The 19,982-nt window shown below is 32.9% G+C and overlaps 1 protein-coding gene across 4 annotated transcripts; it reads left to right on the top strand.

The window, feature by feature from the left end:
* Positions 1-766: 766 nt before the first annotated feature.
* Positions 767-19,585, top strand: LOC110115231 (serine carboxypeptidase-like 18). Of its 4 annotated transcripts, XM_020848400.2 has the most exons (14): positions 773-1,002; positions 1,080-1,225; positions 2,137-2,213; positions 2,335-2,457; positions 2,545-2,647; positions 2,750-2,787; positions 17,364-17,465; positions 17,631-17,714; positions 17,999-18,154; positions 18,288-18,359; positions 18,633-18,751; positions 18,892-19,005; positions 19,078-19,123; positions 19,211-19,585. In XM_020848400.2, exons 1-14 carry the CDS (start codon positions 845-847, stop codon positions 19,292-19,294), a joined length of 1,422 nt encoding a protein of 473 aa, XP_020704059.1. In that variant the 5' UTR covers positions 773-844; the 3' UTR covers positions 19,295-19,585. The 4 variants fall into 4 exon arrangements, 3 of the variants coding, with proteins under 3 accessions (XP_020704060.1, XP_028551528.1, XP_020704059.1); XR_003701074.1 differs by lacking the exon at positions 19,211-19,585 and having other exon boundaries at positions 769-1,002; positions 18,633-18,758; positions 19,078-19,104; XM_028695695.1 differs by lacking the exon at positions 18,288-18,359 and having other exon boundaries at positions 771-1,002.
* Positions 19,586-19,982: the final 397 nt, after the last annotated feature.

Raw genomic sequence — 19,982 nt, 5'->3', positions numbered from 1 at the left:
CTTATCTACAAATCCATTTGCCTTTCAAAATTTACCCCGGAACTTCAATTCGTTAAAACTCAAAAAAAAAAAAAAAAAAAAAAAAAAAAAAAAACAAAAGCGAGCAGAAGCCGGGGCCGAATTTTCAATGCCAACAGTCCCCATCCCCCCAATTTGATCAAGGTTATATAGATTGGCTCTCAATTCCAATATGTGGATTACATTCTTCTGGTAAAAGAAATTAAGGTTAATCTTTTTGAAGAATTCAAAGTGCATGATTGGTTCCAAGATTGGACGGTGGCAATGTTTGTGTCTTTTTTTTTTTGTATTGTAGTTTTTGTTTTAATAAACCATCCTCTTTATTCCTTTGTAAAGAGGAGTGGAATTTAGTCACTTTCTTGTAGTTTGAAATATTTGCCTTTAGCTTCTATGAATGCAAATTGCATTTTCTTAAAAAAAAAAAACTTATTTTTATGCATTGCAAAGTTTTTATCACTGTTTTTTTTTTTTTTTTTTTTTTTCAGTTTTTTTTTTTTTGCTCATGCTGAGTTATAATTTTGGTTTTAGTAATTTATGAAATTGGACTATGCTCCTATTTGTTTAAGGAAAAAAAAAATCAGGCAGCTTTCCACTCTCTGATAAATAAATCAAAGGTTTGGTATGATGTCCCATCAAAAGACCAATTATCTTATGTTGTCCCATTCAAACATAGATAATTTGTTAATTCAAGCATACATATTTAAAAACTAGTAGCTAACTTGATTGGTGACAACGTCATCGACTTCCTTTGAATCTCCTCCCTATAACTTCTAATCTCAATAGTTTATCTCTCGGATATCTCTAATACATCTCTAAGCTCTTCCCAATGCTTACTGTTAATTATCACCATCGTTTCATTATCCTGCTATTTCTTCTCCTCCCATGTATGTTTAGATGGTTTCTTCTTGCCTCAGCAGCATACAAAGTTACTCATCTCCCAGGCTTCTTGCAGCAGAGTACTTTACCTTTCAATTTAGAAACTGGGTTTGTTCTCTCTCTCTTCTTTTCTTTTTAATACAATCAAGTTTTAAATCTGACTAGTTATGTGTGCTTGTCTTCAGCTATATAGAAGTGGATGAATTTTATGACGTGCAGTTATTCTACTACTTCATAGAGTCAGAAAGAAACCCGCGAGAGGATCCACTTCTCCTATGGCTTACTGGTGGACCTGGCTGCTCTGCCTTTAGTGGCCTTTCTCTCGAGATCGGTCTGTTTCCTTCGTCTTATTCGGTTTCTCTTCTTTGTTTATGAACTTTTTTAATCGTCTTTTTATATGATTAGATTTATTTTCAATCTTGTTTTTCTCTTTCTATATCTTGGGCGTAAATAACTTGGGAGGGTGGTGATAGGCTAGTCAGCAGGAGGGTAACGGGCGAGAGACGGCGTGGGCTTCCCTATCCAAGTGGAATTTTTATTCTGTGTGGAGTCCGAAGCGTCTGGAGACCAATAAAAATACGCCACGTCACTTCAAAAATGTACCGCGCTCAGTACCAAACTTGGTACCCGCCCTCGGTATTGAGCGCGTAACCGGAATTGTCCAATGTCCGCACAAAATAATAGCTCGTGCGAGTGAGTGGGTAAGATGGTGAGGATGAGGCAGCCCAACTGGGCAAGGGCGCAACATAGTATAAGAATTTGAAGTTTGATGACTTTCAAATGCAAAGAAAGTGATTTTCACTGATCCAAATGTCTCAAAATTCATCTTATATTTATTTAGTTCAACTTAAAATAAAATCTTTAATATAAGAAAAAGTAATAGAATAATGGCCTTAGGGCATCTCCAATGTAATCGTTTGCCAATTTTGACGCTATTTCATCGTCGGTGAATATTGACGTCGCACTATTCACTTGCCATTTTTTTTAATTAAAAAATTATATAAAATGAAGTATGGGAAAGAACATAGTAGGAATATTCTTTTTTGGTGTTAGAAATTGAGTTCTGTTAGAAACAAGTTACTGCATTTTGATGTATTACTGTAATTTGGAGTGAAAAATGAATTTTTCGGTTGGAAAAGCCCTTAGTGTTCCAAACCAAACAACCATAAAATTGTATCTAGTATGTCTCTGTGCATGGATTGCTGATTTAATATTTCTTTTGCTTTAATATACATTGTAAAGGTCCATTAAAATTCATATCTGAAAGGTACAACGGGAGCTTGCCAAATTTAGTTTATCATCCTTACTCTTGGACCAAGGTGAGCTATCAATCTGTAACAATATACATAGATAAATGACAATATTTACATAATTTAATTTCAGTGGCTTATTTATTTCATAAATATGTGATTCTTCCTTTCATTTTTTTTTAATTTGTAGATTTCCAACATAATCTTCCTGGACTCCCCAGTCGGAACTGGATTCTCTTTTTCCAATCATCCAGAAGGTTATGAAACTGGCGATAAATCTTGGTCAAAACATGCAGTAATATTTCTCAGAAAGGTTGGCAAAAAATTAAACTACATACAATTTTTATTTTATAAATTATTTTTTCATGATTTAACTCTTTGTTTTTTTTTTAATTTCCAGTGGCTTAAAGACCACCCTCAATTCCTTTCAAATCCTCTGTATATTGCTGGTGATTCCTATGCAGGAAAGGTTGTGCCACTAGTGGTTCATAATATTTTAAATGGTAATAAAAAAAATTTGATGCTTATTTCTCAATATAAAAAATATTTTTTTAATCTTTCTTTAGTGAATAAATTGTTAATTTATTACCCATTTTGAACTGCAGGAAAAGACTTGGAGGAGCAGCCAAAATTTAATATCCAGGTCACCCTTAACTTTTTCTGGGAATATTATGGGCATAGGCCTGTATTCATTTACTATAAATATAAATTACAAACAGCTTGGAATCAAAAAAATCACATAGAGTTTTATTCAAAATAGGGGAAAGGGCTATCCAATGAAAGAGCAAAATGATAAAAATACACCCAAAATCATAGTTAATCAAAATATCAAAATGCTTCCTGATTGCTAGAGTGACCATTTGAGATAATATAAAATGCTTGATTGCCTGCACGGCAGTCCAAGGCGAGCAATATTAGATTAACCAAAAAATTCTCAAAATAGCCTATAATATGAAAACAAACATGATGGGAAACCATGTTGACCTCCAAAGAGGACAAAAATTAAAAATAAAAATAAAAAATTACATTAAATCATTACTTGTTGAAATACCTATGTAGCCGATGACCCATCCTCATTCCCTACTCAAATCCCGCTCAAACTCTCTGCCATTTGGCCCATTACCTACAAGGAGCCGAACTATCCTATCTCACAGCTCCTCGCAAAAATTCTGCTCAAATCGCGTAGCCTCTACTCCGTCTCAGGCTCCCGTTCGCACTATAAGAGGAAGAGCAAAGGAAGACTTCGGTTCTATTGTGTAAGAAGCTTCATCAACCTTACAACTGATCGCAACTCTTTCGCCTTTGAGCCACCATCTCTTGTTCTTGCCTCCTCCAACCGAGCCTCCTCTCACACTAGCCTGCACAGTAACCATCTCCCAAACGCCTCTATCAATTCACTTCAACTGTTATCCCCAATAGACCTCCAACCCACTCACAGACGAATCAACCTACGGCCAAACCCCTAGCCCGTCCGACCTCTAAGAACCTCTTAACAGTCTCCAATCAAACTCCACAACCTAGCCGCAAGACGACCTCCACCTTACCTGCATTTGATCCAATCGGTTGGCCTTGCCTCCTCAAATTTGTTACCCTACCTCACATCCAAGATGAACAGACACAAGCCCTCTGCCGATCTCACCTCTACCCGACTTTAGACCAACTGTCTCCGAACTCCAGTCACCCATCAAAGTCTACCCTTCCACCTGCTATGCTTGCCATTCCCAGCACCGAGCTCAACTTTCAGCACTCTACCTGATCCCCTGTCTCCAACTGTGCCCAATCGATCAAGCCCGCCTCCTCCTCCAACTTTCATCATCCAAATGCTATGCCCTGCCTGACACTTCTAATAGATACCTCCAGCTACAACTCCAGCTACCCGAAGCTTTCTCATGTACACTAAGCGCGACGTCCAGATCACCCCCGCCACTATGATGATTCCTCTTCAAGCTGCCAAGCTCCTCCGAAACCAAACTAATCCGAACCCAGTCGACATTATAGATGCACGATCGTTCACTCTTTTTCATGACCTTCCTTATTCCAAAAAATAAAAAATAAAAAATAGAAACAAAAAAGAAGAAAATTCAACAATAAAAGAAGAAAAATATTTTATAAAAAACATTTGTGCATTTTTGTAATCCTTTTCACTGTCATCATGAGTCCTCACGCAAGTATAATCCCTAGGCTTAAAATCCTGCATTCAGCTTTTGCAACGTGTTGGAGAATCGTTATACGAGTTGTCGTAGCACAGTAGGAGTGAACTTGGTGCGACGCTTATGGCTAGGCAGGTAGGCCTTGTACATGCTCTTCGTAGCATGCCAGAGGTTAATTCTAGATATGCAAAATGCCACCTTAATGCCCACAAAATTCAAACTCAAAGAAAATATCGAAGCCTGAAATACTTAAAATTGAAATAAGACATAAAATGCTTAAAGAAAAATCCATACACCATCGATAATAATTTATTGAGGTAGACAGGTTTAAAAATACTCTTCAGCTCATAAAGAGTTAGTGATTGTTAAAAAATATTACTAGAATTTATTTTAAAATAGTCTCCTACCAATAAGGATGTAGCATTGGTCCACTAATTAGTAGTTTAGCTAGATGGCTCTACAAAGAACCTGTAGTTTGGCCTTATGGCTCCATATGGTCAATGATTATGACATAAACCCTTTGACCTAGTATTTTGGTAGGATGATTTCATTGTATTTTGATTATAAACATAGCTCGTATGTTCCTCAATGGTGTCAAATTCTTGAGACATGAATCGATATGATATAATCAATAGAGAATAAATCCCTATATTAGTTAAAGTGGATTCAGTTTTGTAACCTTAAAAAAATATTCATCTCAGGTCTATAAGGTACCCTTAGATGAAGCAACTCATGGCTACCAACAAGGATCCTTCTGTCAAGTTGGGTCGACTTCCCGCTCTAACTAAGTAAACTAGGTACCATGATGGCCCGGGATGATGAAACAATGGGATCTTGATCAGGCTCATCATCCTTCCCCCACCATCTGCTTTAAGCATAAGATCATGAATTTTTTATTCTAAATATTAAATTTTTCCAAAGACATATCACATATCTGATCAACGACTAGCCTTAATCTAAAGTTCTCTCTCATTTTCGGGAGGGGTAATTAATTATAAGGACTTACGCCTATAGGAAACCATAATTCAAATCATAAAGTCCTCACAAAATGAGGGTGAAATCTCTGGGTAGTGTCTTATTTAACAATCCAATATGTCTTCTTAAAATTTACCCTGAACTTAATTTGTTAAAACTCTCCTTAAAGATTAATGGAGGTCGGGGCTCAAATTTATGGAGCCTACAAGCCACGATCATCAAGGCCTACAGAAACCATACAAAGAAAACAATCAGTCGCAAGGAGAAGCAATAGAACCCCCATAAGAAGATAGAATAAAAACTACTTATTCTAACATAGGCCATGTCATAGTTTAGGAGATGCATAACATCACAAATGTTCTTTAATTTAGATGCCTTAGTAATAATAGCTTCTATAATTTTGTAACAAATAGTAGTTGAACTAAACATGAAATGCCCAAAAGACCTAGTATTCTTCTTTTTCCAGATGAAATAAATGTAATAAAAGGTAACCATGTAGTATAATTTTTTTGCAGTAGAGGATTCATGAAGTAGATTAGAAATATGACGAAAAAGTTAAAGTAAAATTGGCCACTAAAGGAAGCCGGTAACCCATGGAATAATATGTGAGATAATTTCAAAGGAGAGATCACACTCAAAGAGATAATGAGTAATACTTTCTTCAAAATTGTTCCATGTGTGGCAAGTATAGAGAGCAGGAATTTCCCTTTTCAGTAACTTGTCACACTACAAGAAAATATGTTATTAGCGACTATCATAATAAATCACTAAAAATGATAATTTGGCAGCTAAAGAGAATGGCATTAAAAATATTTGGGTTGTTGGTCTATCATAATATCCTTGTCGACAGGAACCAGATGATAGTGAGTGACATATAGTTGAGTAGTTGATCATCCTTATAGAGAGAAAAATCACACTTGGGAGTTGAAAGGAGTGTGGAGAGTAATGGTGTAAGGAGATAATCACTCAGGGAAGAGTCCATCTGTAGGATTTATTGGGGATTCTTCATTTCAATTTTTATTTTCTTCTTCTTTTCTATATTTACTCTTTTCTCGAGTATGTAATGAAAATTATTTTTATCAATATTAAATCTATGGCCGGCTAAACTCTAGTTTTGGACAAATGATATAAAATTTTATGTATATCCTAATGTAGACTCTTAAATATAAATGTGAATTATTATTTTCAATATCTCTCATGATTAATCTAATTTGTGCAATGGTCATGTATAAATTTAAAATCTAATGTGATGCATTATCTCGATGAGGAGATGTTGGAACAAATAGTAGTATTAAAATAGAATGCTTTCATATCTAGACTTAGGCTAGTTAGGATTGTAATATTTATGGAGATATAATAAATGAAAAGAGGCCGTAAACCTTTTTTTTACACCTTAACAAGCTTGATACGAATCAAAAGGTGCATAATCTTCAATTCACAACTAGTGTACATGAGTCTGCTTAATAGAACATAGATTCATTCACCATCATTAGCCCAAAACATCTTTGTTCTTAGTTATCTTCACTATTTTTAGCATTCTCCGTAGTTCTTGTAATTATCCCTTTATTTCATTACATATGACAAAATTTGTAGTTTGAGCAGGCAATATTAGAGTCAATTGTGATTCACCTATTTTATGGTGGGTTCAACAATTTCTCATAACACTTTATTGCTTGATCGGTAGAACAGTTTTTGTAGTTATGAACATTTAGCATGTGAATTTTTAGAGGTAAACAATTTTATTATCATATAATTTTGTCACCAGTGAAGCATTAACACTTCCAAACACAAAGAATACACTCCCATCAACTTTATAAAAGGAAGTAGGAAAGATCTTGATCCATCGGACATTAACATGTATTCTATCCAACATGAGGTGGACAAGATTAGAAGGTCATTTATTAATAATTGAGACTAACTAGACCAAATCAAAAGTACCACTGTCAAAAGTAAAACTATGAAGCTCCTAAAGCTTATGAATTGGTATAGGGTCTCCACCAACTTTTTTGTGGGAGAACTTTTAACAATTAAAGTCCCCTATAATTATCCAAGGGAAGGAGGAGCCCTACGCATTTTTAATTCAAGTCTTGCCATAAAGTTGCACATTCAAGCCCTATAGTTATATACATATACAACAATAAAGAGAGATGAAAGCCCGATGAAATATGACAATGGATGCATTGGGAGGATGTGGAAATGGGGTTATACGTGATGGTGGAGGAATTCTATTTTAACCAAATCCTACCAGGATTTGAAAGAGAAAACTTACCATTATAGTTATAATAATTAAAAGTTTATGAGTAACCAAGAACCAAGGGTCAGAAGTAAAGGCAACTTTAATTTTAGCTTCAAGAATATACAAGATATCAAGACTAAATGAGTTGACTAAATCCTTACAGCCTTGGACTTTTTTAGAGTTATTAAAACCCTGCATATTCCAAGAAGCTGGACGATCAAACATCATCTATATTTATCGTATGGTACGATTATCACATACAGTACGATGAGACAAAACCCAAGAGATCGTCCAGGACGATCTTCGGGATGATTATAATTTGTCTCTGTTCATCGTATTGTACGAAGGGTTCGTACAGTACGATGTTCAAATTATAATTAAGCCCGGAATTTTTGCACTAATCAAGGATTTATTGCACTAATCATGGGTTAAATTAAGTAAGTATTTAAAATAAATCGTACAGTATGAACATGTTTGTATGGTACGAACGGCGCAAAATAACTTACTTAAGTTAAAACGACGGCTTGGGTTTTGGATTTGAACTTATCGTACATTACGATTATATTCGTACGGTACGATCTATTCACAGAATCGTCATACAAAGCTCTGATGGTACGGTACGAAATAATATCGTACAGTACGATCTACAGAGAAAGAAAAAATCTAAAATTTTCATTTAAAAACACTCTCCCCCTGTGTGTGTGCGTGGTTGCTCAGACTTTTATGCATTTTGTGGCCAGACTCAAGAAAGTAAAAATAAAATAAACTACAAAATACATTGCAGACTCATACTCCTAATCTACCCAGATTCTTGAGTCTTCCTGTCATTCTGAGTTGCTTTTGATCTTTCCTGAAATGTTAGTACTCACGGATAATAGCAAATAATATTCAATGAATCTCAAGATAATTCAAACAACATTATTTTTCATCATCAAAATCTCAAACTCGGGGTCATGAGTTGCAACAGACCAAATCAAAAGTACCAGTGTCAAAAGTAAAACTATTAAGCTCCTAAAGCTTATGAATTGGTATAGGGTCTCCACCAACTTTTTTGTGGGAGAACTTTTAATAATTAAAGTCCCCAATAATTATCCAAGGGAAGGAGGAGCCCTACCCATTTTAATTCAAGTCTTGCCATAAAGTTGCACATTCAAGCCCTATATTTATATACATATACAACAGTAAAGAGAGATGAAAGCACAATGAAATATGACAATGGATGTATTGGGAGGATATGGAAATGGGGTTAAACGTGATGGTGGAGGAATTCTATTTTAATCAAATCCTACCAGGATTTGAAAGAGAAAACTTACCATTATAGTTATCATTATTAAAAGTTTATGAGTAACCAAGAACCAAGGGTCAGAAGTAAAGGCAACTTTAATTTTAGCTTCAAGAATATACAAGATATCAAGACTAAATGAGTTGACTAAATCCTTACAGCCTTGGACTTTTTTAGAGTTATTAAAACCCTGCATATTCCAAGAAGCTATTATTGGGAAGTATATTAGTTTTTTTAGGACAATGGATTGACCTTTTTTTGAGTTGGTTGTGGATGGTTTTAGAGAAGTCCCCATGTTTATAATGGGAGAGGGAGTTATATTTGGGGAGGATATGGGTTAGGAATTTATTTATTGGAGGAGTGGTGGTGCCATGGGAGGTATGGCATGGTCTGTGACTTATGTTGGCACCCATATGAGCAAGATTAGAGTTTTGCAGAGGGATAATGTGGCATAGGTTTGAGAGATGAACAAAAGGATAGTAATTAGAGAAAGGAGTGGGCTTCCAATAGGTATAGGATAGGTAGCACTATAGGTTTTCTATCTAATGGGTGTTGGTTAATTTGTTTAGCTTGAAAAAGATTTGCTTTTCTTTAGAAAGAGGTAAAGAAAATTATAATTAAATTACTTTGGGAAAATTTGATTTCTAGAAGTTTAGCTTTGAAGTTGAATGTGTCATTATAAGTGATATATCACCTTATGAGGCTAGAATATTATTCCTTAATAAGTTCAGACAATAAAACTATAAATTCCATCCTGATTATGATAGTGAAATTCAATGAAGCATTACATATGAAGAAGAAGGTCAAAATGATGTTCGATCAAGTACTTTGACTATGAAAGTCTAGATGAACTGTCTTTAATTTTATATTTAAAGCCATGATAACAAATGATATATCTTCGAGAGATAAGAAAGTATCATTTATTATGATCGTCCAAATATGACAAAAATGATCATTGTTGATTTTTATTTTCCCAAAGTGAGTTAATTGAGTTTTAAAAATTGATCTAGGGCTTTTAAATCTCTTACAAGCACAAGCCCTTGTAGTTAATTATCTCGTAGGGAACCTGAATTCCCTAAGAAAACTCTCAATTAAAATAATCACAGAAATTTATTTTTTAGATTATTAAGGAAGGATATCACAGGGAGTGAAGCTAGAGTTTTCAATTGGGATTGGATCAAATGTTGAAAACTTATTTATGGAGGCCAGAGGAGGAGAAGTAAGAGGCATTTTGGGATTTTAAAATAACTTAGAAATGTCTCGATCTATTATATAGACTGGGCTTTAAATTTTAAATCAAAGAGAAAATTTAATTCAAGTTATCAATTTATTAGAATGGTTGGATTATATTTTCAAATTTATGGTCTTATGATTTAAAGTCCACCTTGAATCTTAAATCTATTTTGGGCACTAAATGATAGTAGCCAGAACCTAGCTAATCTAGTGCAGATATGGACTTATCTCGGCCCAGATTGGGGAGCCAGCTAACCACCTAGGTTCTTTAAAATCATGAATCTAATTTTTGTATGAAGGATTAGTAGGCTATTGTTATTTAAATCTTGAGGAATTGGGGCCGATGACAATAGCAGATCTTAATTAGCCCCTTGACTCATGTATGGAAATTAATGGTTCAAATACAATTAAAATTTTATTGACACTTTAATTTGTTTCTAATATAATGCATGTTGGTTGACCATGTATGCAAAATCAGTATGAAGCATTTTTAAAAAGGCTTAAAAATATATTTTATCCTAGAGATTACACAACATCTCATTGACAGATCTGCACCTTAATAGGTTTGGTGGTATGCTAGAACCTGTAGGCGAGGAGGTACCTAATAAAGAGCATAAGATTTCTATATGAATGCATGTGAACTCTCGGTGATCCCGAGCTTACTTCTTAAATCATTAAAATTTCAATGTGAGCCTAAAATTTTTTATTTGATTTGAGTAGAAAATCTTTTAAGCGTACCCTCATAAGCCTCCATATGTTTTTAGGCTAAAAAAAATGCGGCATGCAAGAAAGAAATCTATAAAAGAGGATAATTTCTATAGCATAAATAACATAAATAATTAATCAATAAATAGGATTTTCCCTCCTCTTTGGATTTCATGTTTGATGTATAACATTCCATCTCAAAAATTAACTTTTGTATTACAACTCGATTAAATTACATGACATGTCAAAATTATAAAAAGATTTTAGACATCCTGCATGGTTATCCTAAGTAGTTATAATAAAATATATCCAAATTAGTTATATATTTATGTTACTTAAATTTAAAGTAAATAACACACTTAAGCATGCTCTTTTAATTTCAAGGGGACTTTGCATTTTAACACCTGTAAAAAATTTATCAATTTAAGCTTTAAATTATCCCCTTGATTTTAGCTCTGCATGAGCATGACCACATATAAAAAATCTTATAAGCATCCAAATAATTCTTAACCTAGGGGTAATCTAATGCACATCACATCAACTCACAGATTGCATAAAATTAACACATATATAAATAATCACATCAATCAACTAATTGCAACAGGAATGCAGTGAAAATCATAGAAAACTTGACACATAAGTAGCAAAAAATTAAATAGTGATATATCCTAGAACTAGAATCGGTTATCCTATTAAACTATCTAATATATGTGCATCATGCTATGTGGCTTGGATAGGTCTTATTCTATGTAATTTATTAAAGTTGTCTTGTGTTTTGATGTTCGTTAAAGGCTTAAGTGATTTTTAATTTGGGTTTAACTATTACTATTTTAATGTTAATTTTAGAGTGTGTTTTAATGGTTGAGTGATTACTATCTTTACTTACAATAAAGTCGTAAAGTTTATTTCACCTTCCTTGGGACTAAGTTATTAGCCTTGTAAGCTCGGGTTATCCAATAGTAATCAATTTTGTTAAGTTAATTTAAATTAGATTGATTGGTTATATATTTTATTAATTAAGTTTATTAGTGTTTTTCATCAACCGGTTCATGGCATTATTATAATGGGCTCGAGGACAAAACCTCCTCTAGACACGTAACCCCATAACTCAAAGTAATCCATCCTAAAAACCTAGTTGGTGTAGTTGAATTAAATATTTTAATTTAGTTAAATATTTAATAATAAATTATTTTTAATATTTTATACTTCATTTATCCATTCGTGGCATTATCATAGTGGGCTTAAGAATGAAACCTTCTTAGGACACTTACCCCTAGAGCTTAAGGTAGTCAATCCTAAAAATTTCATCTTTAGAGTGCTTGTTGGGTTATAAGGCGTTGGTTGATTAATTTTATTAATAAGATTAATGTTTTTTGGAATTAAAATCAATTATTGAATTTTGGAAATTTTATGAATTATTTACTGCATTAAATTAAGGTGCCAATTTTTGACTTTTTAAACTGAAATGAAATCTAGAGTTTTATTATTTTCTTAAATATTAGATCCAAAGATGAGTAATTAGACACTAAATTTTTTGGATTTGGATTTTCTATGTTAAGTTATGAATTTTTGAAATTTTGACTCAAATTTGAACTATGTGTGACCAAAAAGTTATCTTTTAAATTTTGACTTATTTTTGGTGGTTTGACATTTTTTAATAAGTACTATACCCTAAATGAAATCTAAAGTCTCTGAGTTTGTTCAATTTGGAATTTTATGGAATAGATTGTGAATTTTTAATGATTTAATTAAAAAGATTTTAATTATTTTTATCCAAACCTTTTCCAAACTTCATGAAATCACTTCCAAAGGTTAGGAATGACCCATGGGTGTTTTTTAAGTGTTTGAGAATTATTTAAAATTTTAAAATATTTTTTAATTAATTAAATAATATTTTTCACTCAAATTAAATTAAGGTCAAATTTAAGGTTCAGTCAAGGGGATTTTTATTTTGCTAGGTTGGGGATTTAATTTTGGTTACTTTGATATATTATTTATTTATTTATTTATTTTGAATTAGTTATGATTTTTATAAGTTCCAAGGTTAATTAATGGGTTAATTTTAACTTAATCAAAGTTTTGATTTCATAACTTTAAATTCAGTGGATTTATAACCTGAGGTAGGCAATGTCACTAAGTTTACATGTCTTGAATTTTATCCATATTAAGTGTATAATTAAATTTCTATCATTTTCTCTAAAATCCCAACCCTTGTCCTTAATGCTTTTCCTAAAATATCTCTTAGTTGTGTTTGTTTACAATTAGAGGTCTCTAACCCTTAACACATACATAAATAGCCACACCGTGCAAATTAAAGCCAAATATATGACCTAAATCTAGGTGGAGTGGAAGGGGTGTATTTCTAAGTGTTTGGGTTAATCCATAGCCTAAAAACTTAAATATTCACTCAAAGAAACACATCCTCATTATATTGCTCTTGACATACTATGATATTGGATATATTTACCATAGTTTTCATCAATAAAATCCAAATGCAAGACAAAGTGCCTAAACTATAAATTATGTAAATTAAAAAAATGGTTCACATGCAAATGACCTGTACACTTGCATTTGATTTGATCAACTCAATTCATTGATAACTAAACTCTATTTAAAACTTCAATGAAGAGGTTTAATTGAATGGAATCAAGTATCCAAACACAAGGAATTTTCAAATGATATGTTAAAATTGACTCATGTTAATGTAAAATTAATTGATAATATAGGTCAAAAAATTTAAAAAATTTTATTGAAAATAAGTAAAAGCATGGCAAATCCCACTGCAAAATTTCAAAACATTTGGATGAGTATCAAGGGAATAAACGAAGAAACTCATAAAACAAACATGCTAAAAGTATTCCCTAAATACCCATCATCTAGGTTTGAAAATATTTTTTTTTAAAAAAGGGCTTGAAAATATAAAAAATTTTAGGGGTTGCTTATAATTTTTCCACATATCTAATTTACTTTGGATTTTGGAAAAATTTGTATTTAAAATGCATTTTAAAACATTTTTAAATGGGTTTAAAACTAATGCCGATGGAGAAGCGCCACACGTTCACCAATTCAAATAGCGACAACGGCACCATGATCATTGTAAATAGTTGGAGGCGGTGGCACAAGGTACAGATGCGATAATCACTTATCCGAGTCAACAAATGTCGCACACCATTGGATCATCCGTGATATCAAATCAACAACTCAGATCGAGGCGGATGGAAATCTGAACAACGTAGTAATCTACACGGTTGAAACAATCCGTGAAATAATTTTATATGAACCATTGATTATAAGATCAACGGTCTAGATTTCGTTCATTTTCATGCACTAACAATAAGCCTTATAAATGAATTAATTGCTCCATTCTTAAAAATCGCTTTGCCAATTTTGATAAAATTTTAAACAGAGATAGATTTAGTGAAGAGCATTAATGGGGAAAAGTTTTCTTGGTTTAAAAATTGCATTTCAGAAAGATAATTAAACCCAACTGTAGAAAGCTAGAGTTGAGGAATTACCGAGTATTACTGGATGGTTTTTTATGTTTTTGAGCTTGTTGAACTTGTAGATTGTCCATAAATAATTTCCTAATAGAAATCGATGGCCAAAATTTTCTAGATCATCAGCAATGGTGCCTGGACAAAGTTGGTGGCTCTTCTCGCTAGAAACTCATCAGAGGCGGCTATTGATAAGTGGTTTTGGAATAGGGAAATAGAGAGAGAGTCTTGGAGAGTTGAAATGAAAAGAGAAATAGCTGTAATAAGCTCTAGTGATAAGTGTGCTTAGGATGAGTGAAATGAGCTCTTATCATTGCATTAAACCCTAGGCTTTAGATTGGACAACTTGGAACAATCAAAGCCTTTGCATTGATGCCTTACATGTGTCCTAAGCCGTTGGGATGGCAAGGAAATGGCTGGGTCAGGGTTGATGGCCATTGGTGGCTTGGTGTGGTAGGGGGACCACTCTTGTCACTTTAGGCTAAATCAGGCTCTTATCTGGGTTAGGTTTAGAGGGCCCTTAAGAGGGCTTTGGGGTTTAAAAGATATGCTTAGGCTAGGTTGGTTGACAATTTGGAAGAGTTTTAAGCTTAAGTTTACTAGTTTGACCAGTCAACTAGTTAAAGGATAATGAGGTGGCAGATAGGAATTGTGAGGAGCTATTTGAAATAAGTTTGAGAGGAGTCAAAGAGCTGGAGTTAATACAAGAATGAATGTGATCATATAGGATGGATTTTGATAAAGGATTTTGATTTAACTTGGTTAAACTCAAAAGTTTTTGACTCATCCTTGATTGGGATATGTTCAAGGCATGAAAAAAAAAGTGGATTTGAAGCTTGAAGGGGGTTTGATTGTCTATAGATAGTGATTTGACCTAAATTATGGGAATTTGACCAAGCCTAATAATTTTACTTGGTCAAACTAATTAAGATTTTGATTCTTTAATGGTTTGAATGCACTTGAATCATGGATTGGAGTGAGATTAAGGGTTTGAAGATGTTGATTTCGTTAGATAAAATGATTTGACCCAAATAGGTCAGATTTGACTCAACTTGGGCTTAGTTAACCAAGTCAACTATTTACTGGGTCAAAGTGTCCAATCAATTCCAATTCACTAGGAAAAGTGTTCAAGGTGTTTTGATATAGTTCATAGTGGATTTGAAGCTTGATTGAATGTAAATTAGGGTTTAAAACTGATATGGTCAACCATGGTTTAAAGTTGACCAAGTCAGACCAGGGGTTGGAATTGGGTCCAAGAGATTTAATTTGATGATTAGAGACAAATGGAAGTGTTCCCATACATTAGAGTGGTCATTTGAGTTAATATGACCATTTAAACCCTTAAAGGACAATTTGGTTTAAGTTTGTTGACTTGATCAACCATGCTTGACCAAGGTTGAAATTTAAGACCAATGCACTCTTAATGGTGTTTGGGGGTATATTAAAGGAGATTTCAAGGTTCTATTTGATTATTCCATGTTGTGTTTCAGAAAAAAATCCAATTTTATTCTTAAATGGCATTTTTGTTATTTTTACCCCTGCTCAACTATGGGTCAAACTAGGTCCAACAAAATATAGTTTAATGTTCATCATATCAGAACAAAGGCTATAGATAAGGTCAAGAGTCTTGGAGAAAGTCCAAAGGTCAAATTCTAGAAAGTGTAAGGTTCAGTGGCATAGGTTGTAATTATTTGAAGGTTTTGCAGTCTTTGGATTTTAATTTAGTTTTTGGGGTTAGAAGTATCACATTAGATTCAAAATTTGGAGGATTGACCATAGGGACATACCTAATCATTATTCAATTGATAGATCATGAATTATGGGTCATTTTTATTGGGTTTTTAAAGTGTTTGAAAAATCACCGAGAAAGTGTTTTAGGATATTGGCCTTTAACCTTTGATTTTGAGCTAAGATTCTAGATTTGAATGCAATTTTGGATTTAATTAATTGATTTAAAATTATCCACATCAATCACAATCATATATATCATTTAGATTGATTAGACATGGTTTAAGGCTGATTAAAGATTGATTAAAGGTTGAATTGATGATTGGGTTGAAAGTTGATTGAAGATTTGATTAAAAGTTGATTAAGGTCTAGATAATTGATAAGTAGATGATTTTGACCATCATATCACCAAGTAGGGATCGAGATAGGTCCAAATGACGTCATGAAGGAATGAGGTAAAAAAGTGAGACGTAGATTTAATCAAGTAAAGGGGAACTGTTAGGCGCTTAAACATAGGCCTGAGCAAAAGTAAACCTAGATTTTTTGACAAGGTTCGTAGTAAGGCTATCTCCCAATCAAATACCTAACCAGAGAGAGGTACCATTCTCTAAAGGCAAGAGAAATTTCCCCTACTAAGAATGAGATAACCTTTTCCGGGGGGGGATTTTGAGGAGGAGGAAGGCTGGTTAAGTATATTCTTTAAGTTTAAGTAAGAGGGATGGGTGGGGAAGATCTTTCTCGATAAACATCGAGGTGGAGGCCATTAGGCAGGGAGGGAGAGAAGGAAAGGGGGGAGGGGGTTAGACCATCGGCCAGAAGCATCGAAGGCAAGGGAGGAAGAGGCTGATCAAGAGAAAAGGGGAGCACATCGGCTACTATTTTTTAGAATATTGTTTTAATTATGAATATAAATTAAGGTTTTTAGGTCACCCTTCCACTGATGAGCAGTAAACTTTGATTGCAATAATTGTTTAGTTAAATAGGCAATTGTATCCAAGGTTGTGAAAATCGGACCAGTGGTAGAAGGAGAGGTATATATATTATTATTAATTTATTTTATATGATTAAATATATTTTACATGTATATGTTATATACCAAATTTATTTTATAAATTTTTATCTAAAAAATATTTATGTCAAAATAATTTATAAGTGATAAATAGATAAAATTATTTTTATAGTGTATAAATAAATAAATAATTAATTAACTAATAAATAAGTAATATTCACATTATAAATAAATAATTAAAAAAACAATTTAAAAATAGATTTCATAGACATTATATATACATAAGCTCATATACACCTCAACTCTTTATTTAGTCATACTAAATATTAATATACTTCTTCTTTCTATCATAAAAAAATACCTTATTATTAATTGAATGTTACATATTTTTCAATTCCAAGCTGCAGGGCTATATGATTGGTAATCCATCAACTGGTGAGTTTATTGATTATAATGCTCAAGTACCTTTTGCTTTCGGAATGGGTATAATTTCTGATGAACTATATCAGGTGATATTCTATTTTAAAATTTTTTCAAATACTCTCTCTCATTATTTTTAAAATTTTCCAAATTCTCTCTCTCTCTCTTACTCTTTTAAAAAAAATTTCAAATTCTCTCTCTCTCTCTCTCTCTCTCTCTCTGGTGTGTGTTTCTGAACCTTGTTTCCATTTCAGGGCATTGATAAGAATTGTGAGGGTGAAGACTACGAGAATCCAAAGAATTCTCCATGTGCCTCTCTTATTCAAATCTTTGAGGAGGTAAGCATCAATGTAACCATATCTCTCTATGCCCTCTTAAGGTCTTTATTTATGATTTGGCTAATTTTTTTTTTCTTTTTTGACATTAGTATTCTGTGTGTGTGTCTTTTTTCTTTTAAACAATCTTTAAAATATATCTAAAAAAATTAGGTAATTAATTTCAAGTTGTAGTTTAGATCAAAGCAGTCTTCTGTATCGAAAAGTAAAGGATCATAATTGCCTTGATAAATCTTGGTCATCTCTTCGATTAATTTATGGTATATTCGTCAAATATGCATATGCAGTTCAAGTCAGAGCTCATGACAACACAAATTTTGGAGCCCAAATGCAGTTTTGCTGCACCCAAACCTAATTACATTTCTAATACAAGAAGGTCTATGCTAGTACAGCAGAGCTACACAGTTCTTTTCGAGCCTCCAATTCCTGATGTCAAGTGCAGAGTAATTAATTTTCCTTATTTATTTTGTTTCCTACGAGTAAAGTTGTGGAAGAAGAGTTTCTTGTATTAAATATCTATATATTTAAGTTTTCATAAATTCTTGAGTGGTACACTAACTATAAATATGGCTGCAGACATATTCTTATTATCTCATGTATATATGGGCAAACAACAACGATGTTCAAGAGGCTCTCAATGTCAAAAAGGTATAAGATTTTTAGTTTACTCCCTTATTAAATTCTTATAAAAATAATATATTAAAATAAAAATATGAAATAGTTAGCCCTCTAATTATGTCTGCATGGAGCTGATTATGATGGAATGAAACAACTTGGGAAAGAAATACAATACCTTAAAAGCTTTATGGAAAAGTATTGATGAGTATATCGAAATAAATTTTTTATTATGATAAATTTAAAAAAAGTTAAATTTATTTTGAAATTAATCTAATCTTAGCAACTAATTAATGTTTGAATCAGGGAAAAGTGAAGGAGTGGCAGAGATGCATTCATGACTTGAATTATACAAAGGATGTAAGAAGCAACCTTGAATATCAGGTTAATATCACCACTAGCGGCCATCGTGCATTGGTTTACAGGTGAGAGGTACATAGTTAGCTGACAAAAACTTTGTCAATTAATCTCTCTCTCTCTCTCTCTCTCTCTCTCTCTCTCTCTCTCTCTCACACACACACACACACACACACATGTTTACATATATTTATTTTTTTTGGTGCAGTGGTGATCATGACATGGTTGTCCCTTTCATGGGCACAAAGGAGTGGATAAAATCCCTAAAATTCTCCATCAGAGACCCATGGAGATCTTGGCATGTCAGCGGCCAAGTTGCTGGGTATGTTCCTAATTACTTATTTCTATAATGTCATATAATGATGGCTCATTTCTTCCCCCATTGGCTCCATAGATACACAGAATCTTACTCCAATAATATGACCTTTGCGACTGTTAAGGTAAAGCTTTTCAGCTTCGACGTTCTTGGTTAAATACTTGTAATTAATTCCTTAGGCTTGGCATGATTATATTTGTATCTTATATAGGGTGCTGGACACACTGCTCCAGAATATAAGGCTAAGGAATGTTTAGCCATGTTTCGAAGGTGGATTTCTCATAGATTACTATGATTAAGCTATTGGAAGTTCCCCTTTTACTGATTGCTGTAGCTCAACATGGCATGTATGACACCACCCACCTTGATCTATTCGTTGGGAGCTCGGGTTACCGGCCAAAAGGTCTTGAATTTAATACTTGTATATGTGATGTGCGTAATTGTATTAATAAATTCACTTAAAAGTCCGAAAAAAGAATGGCATGCATGCAGGGGCAAAACTAGCTATCTCTTTTGAGGATGGGTTAAATAATATTATGAAATGTATATGAAATAAAAAAAATAAGTATTTGAGTAATTTCATTTATTGAATGTGGGCAAAAAATAGTTAAAATGTTTATTCTCTCACAAAGAAATTTCATAGTATGCAATTGCTCACCTTGGGCTCTTTTTTATTCCACCCAGCTCATGGACAAATTTGAATTGGACAGCATACAATTCCAATGAAAAATTAAATTCTATATGAAAATAAGTGAATATAGACATTAAAGAAGATCATAAATAAAATTTAAATATATATTCTCTATCTTAAGAATCACAAATTCACAATTAATTTTATGAATATATGATATTGTTAAAGTCAAAATATGCAATCATTTTACTCATTCAAATTAGTAAAGATCAAGCAAACCCCTTTTATGTGAAAAGATACTCAGGAGGTGTAGAATATAAAAACAAACAAAAAAACTAATAAAAATAATTTA

This window comes from Dendrobium catenatum, unplaced genomic scaffold (genome assembly GCF_001605985.2).
Source record: "Dendrobium catenatum unplaced genomic scaffold, ASM160598v2 fragScaff_scaffold_665, whole genome shotgun sequence".
NCBI lineage: Eukaryota > Viridiplantae > Streptophyta > Magnoliopsida > Asparagales > Orchidaceae > Dendrobium > Dendrobium catenatum.
This window is presented reverse-complemented; position numbering and strand designations above follow the sequence as displayed.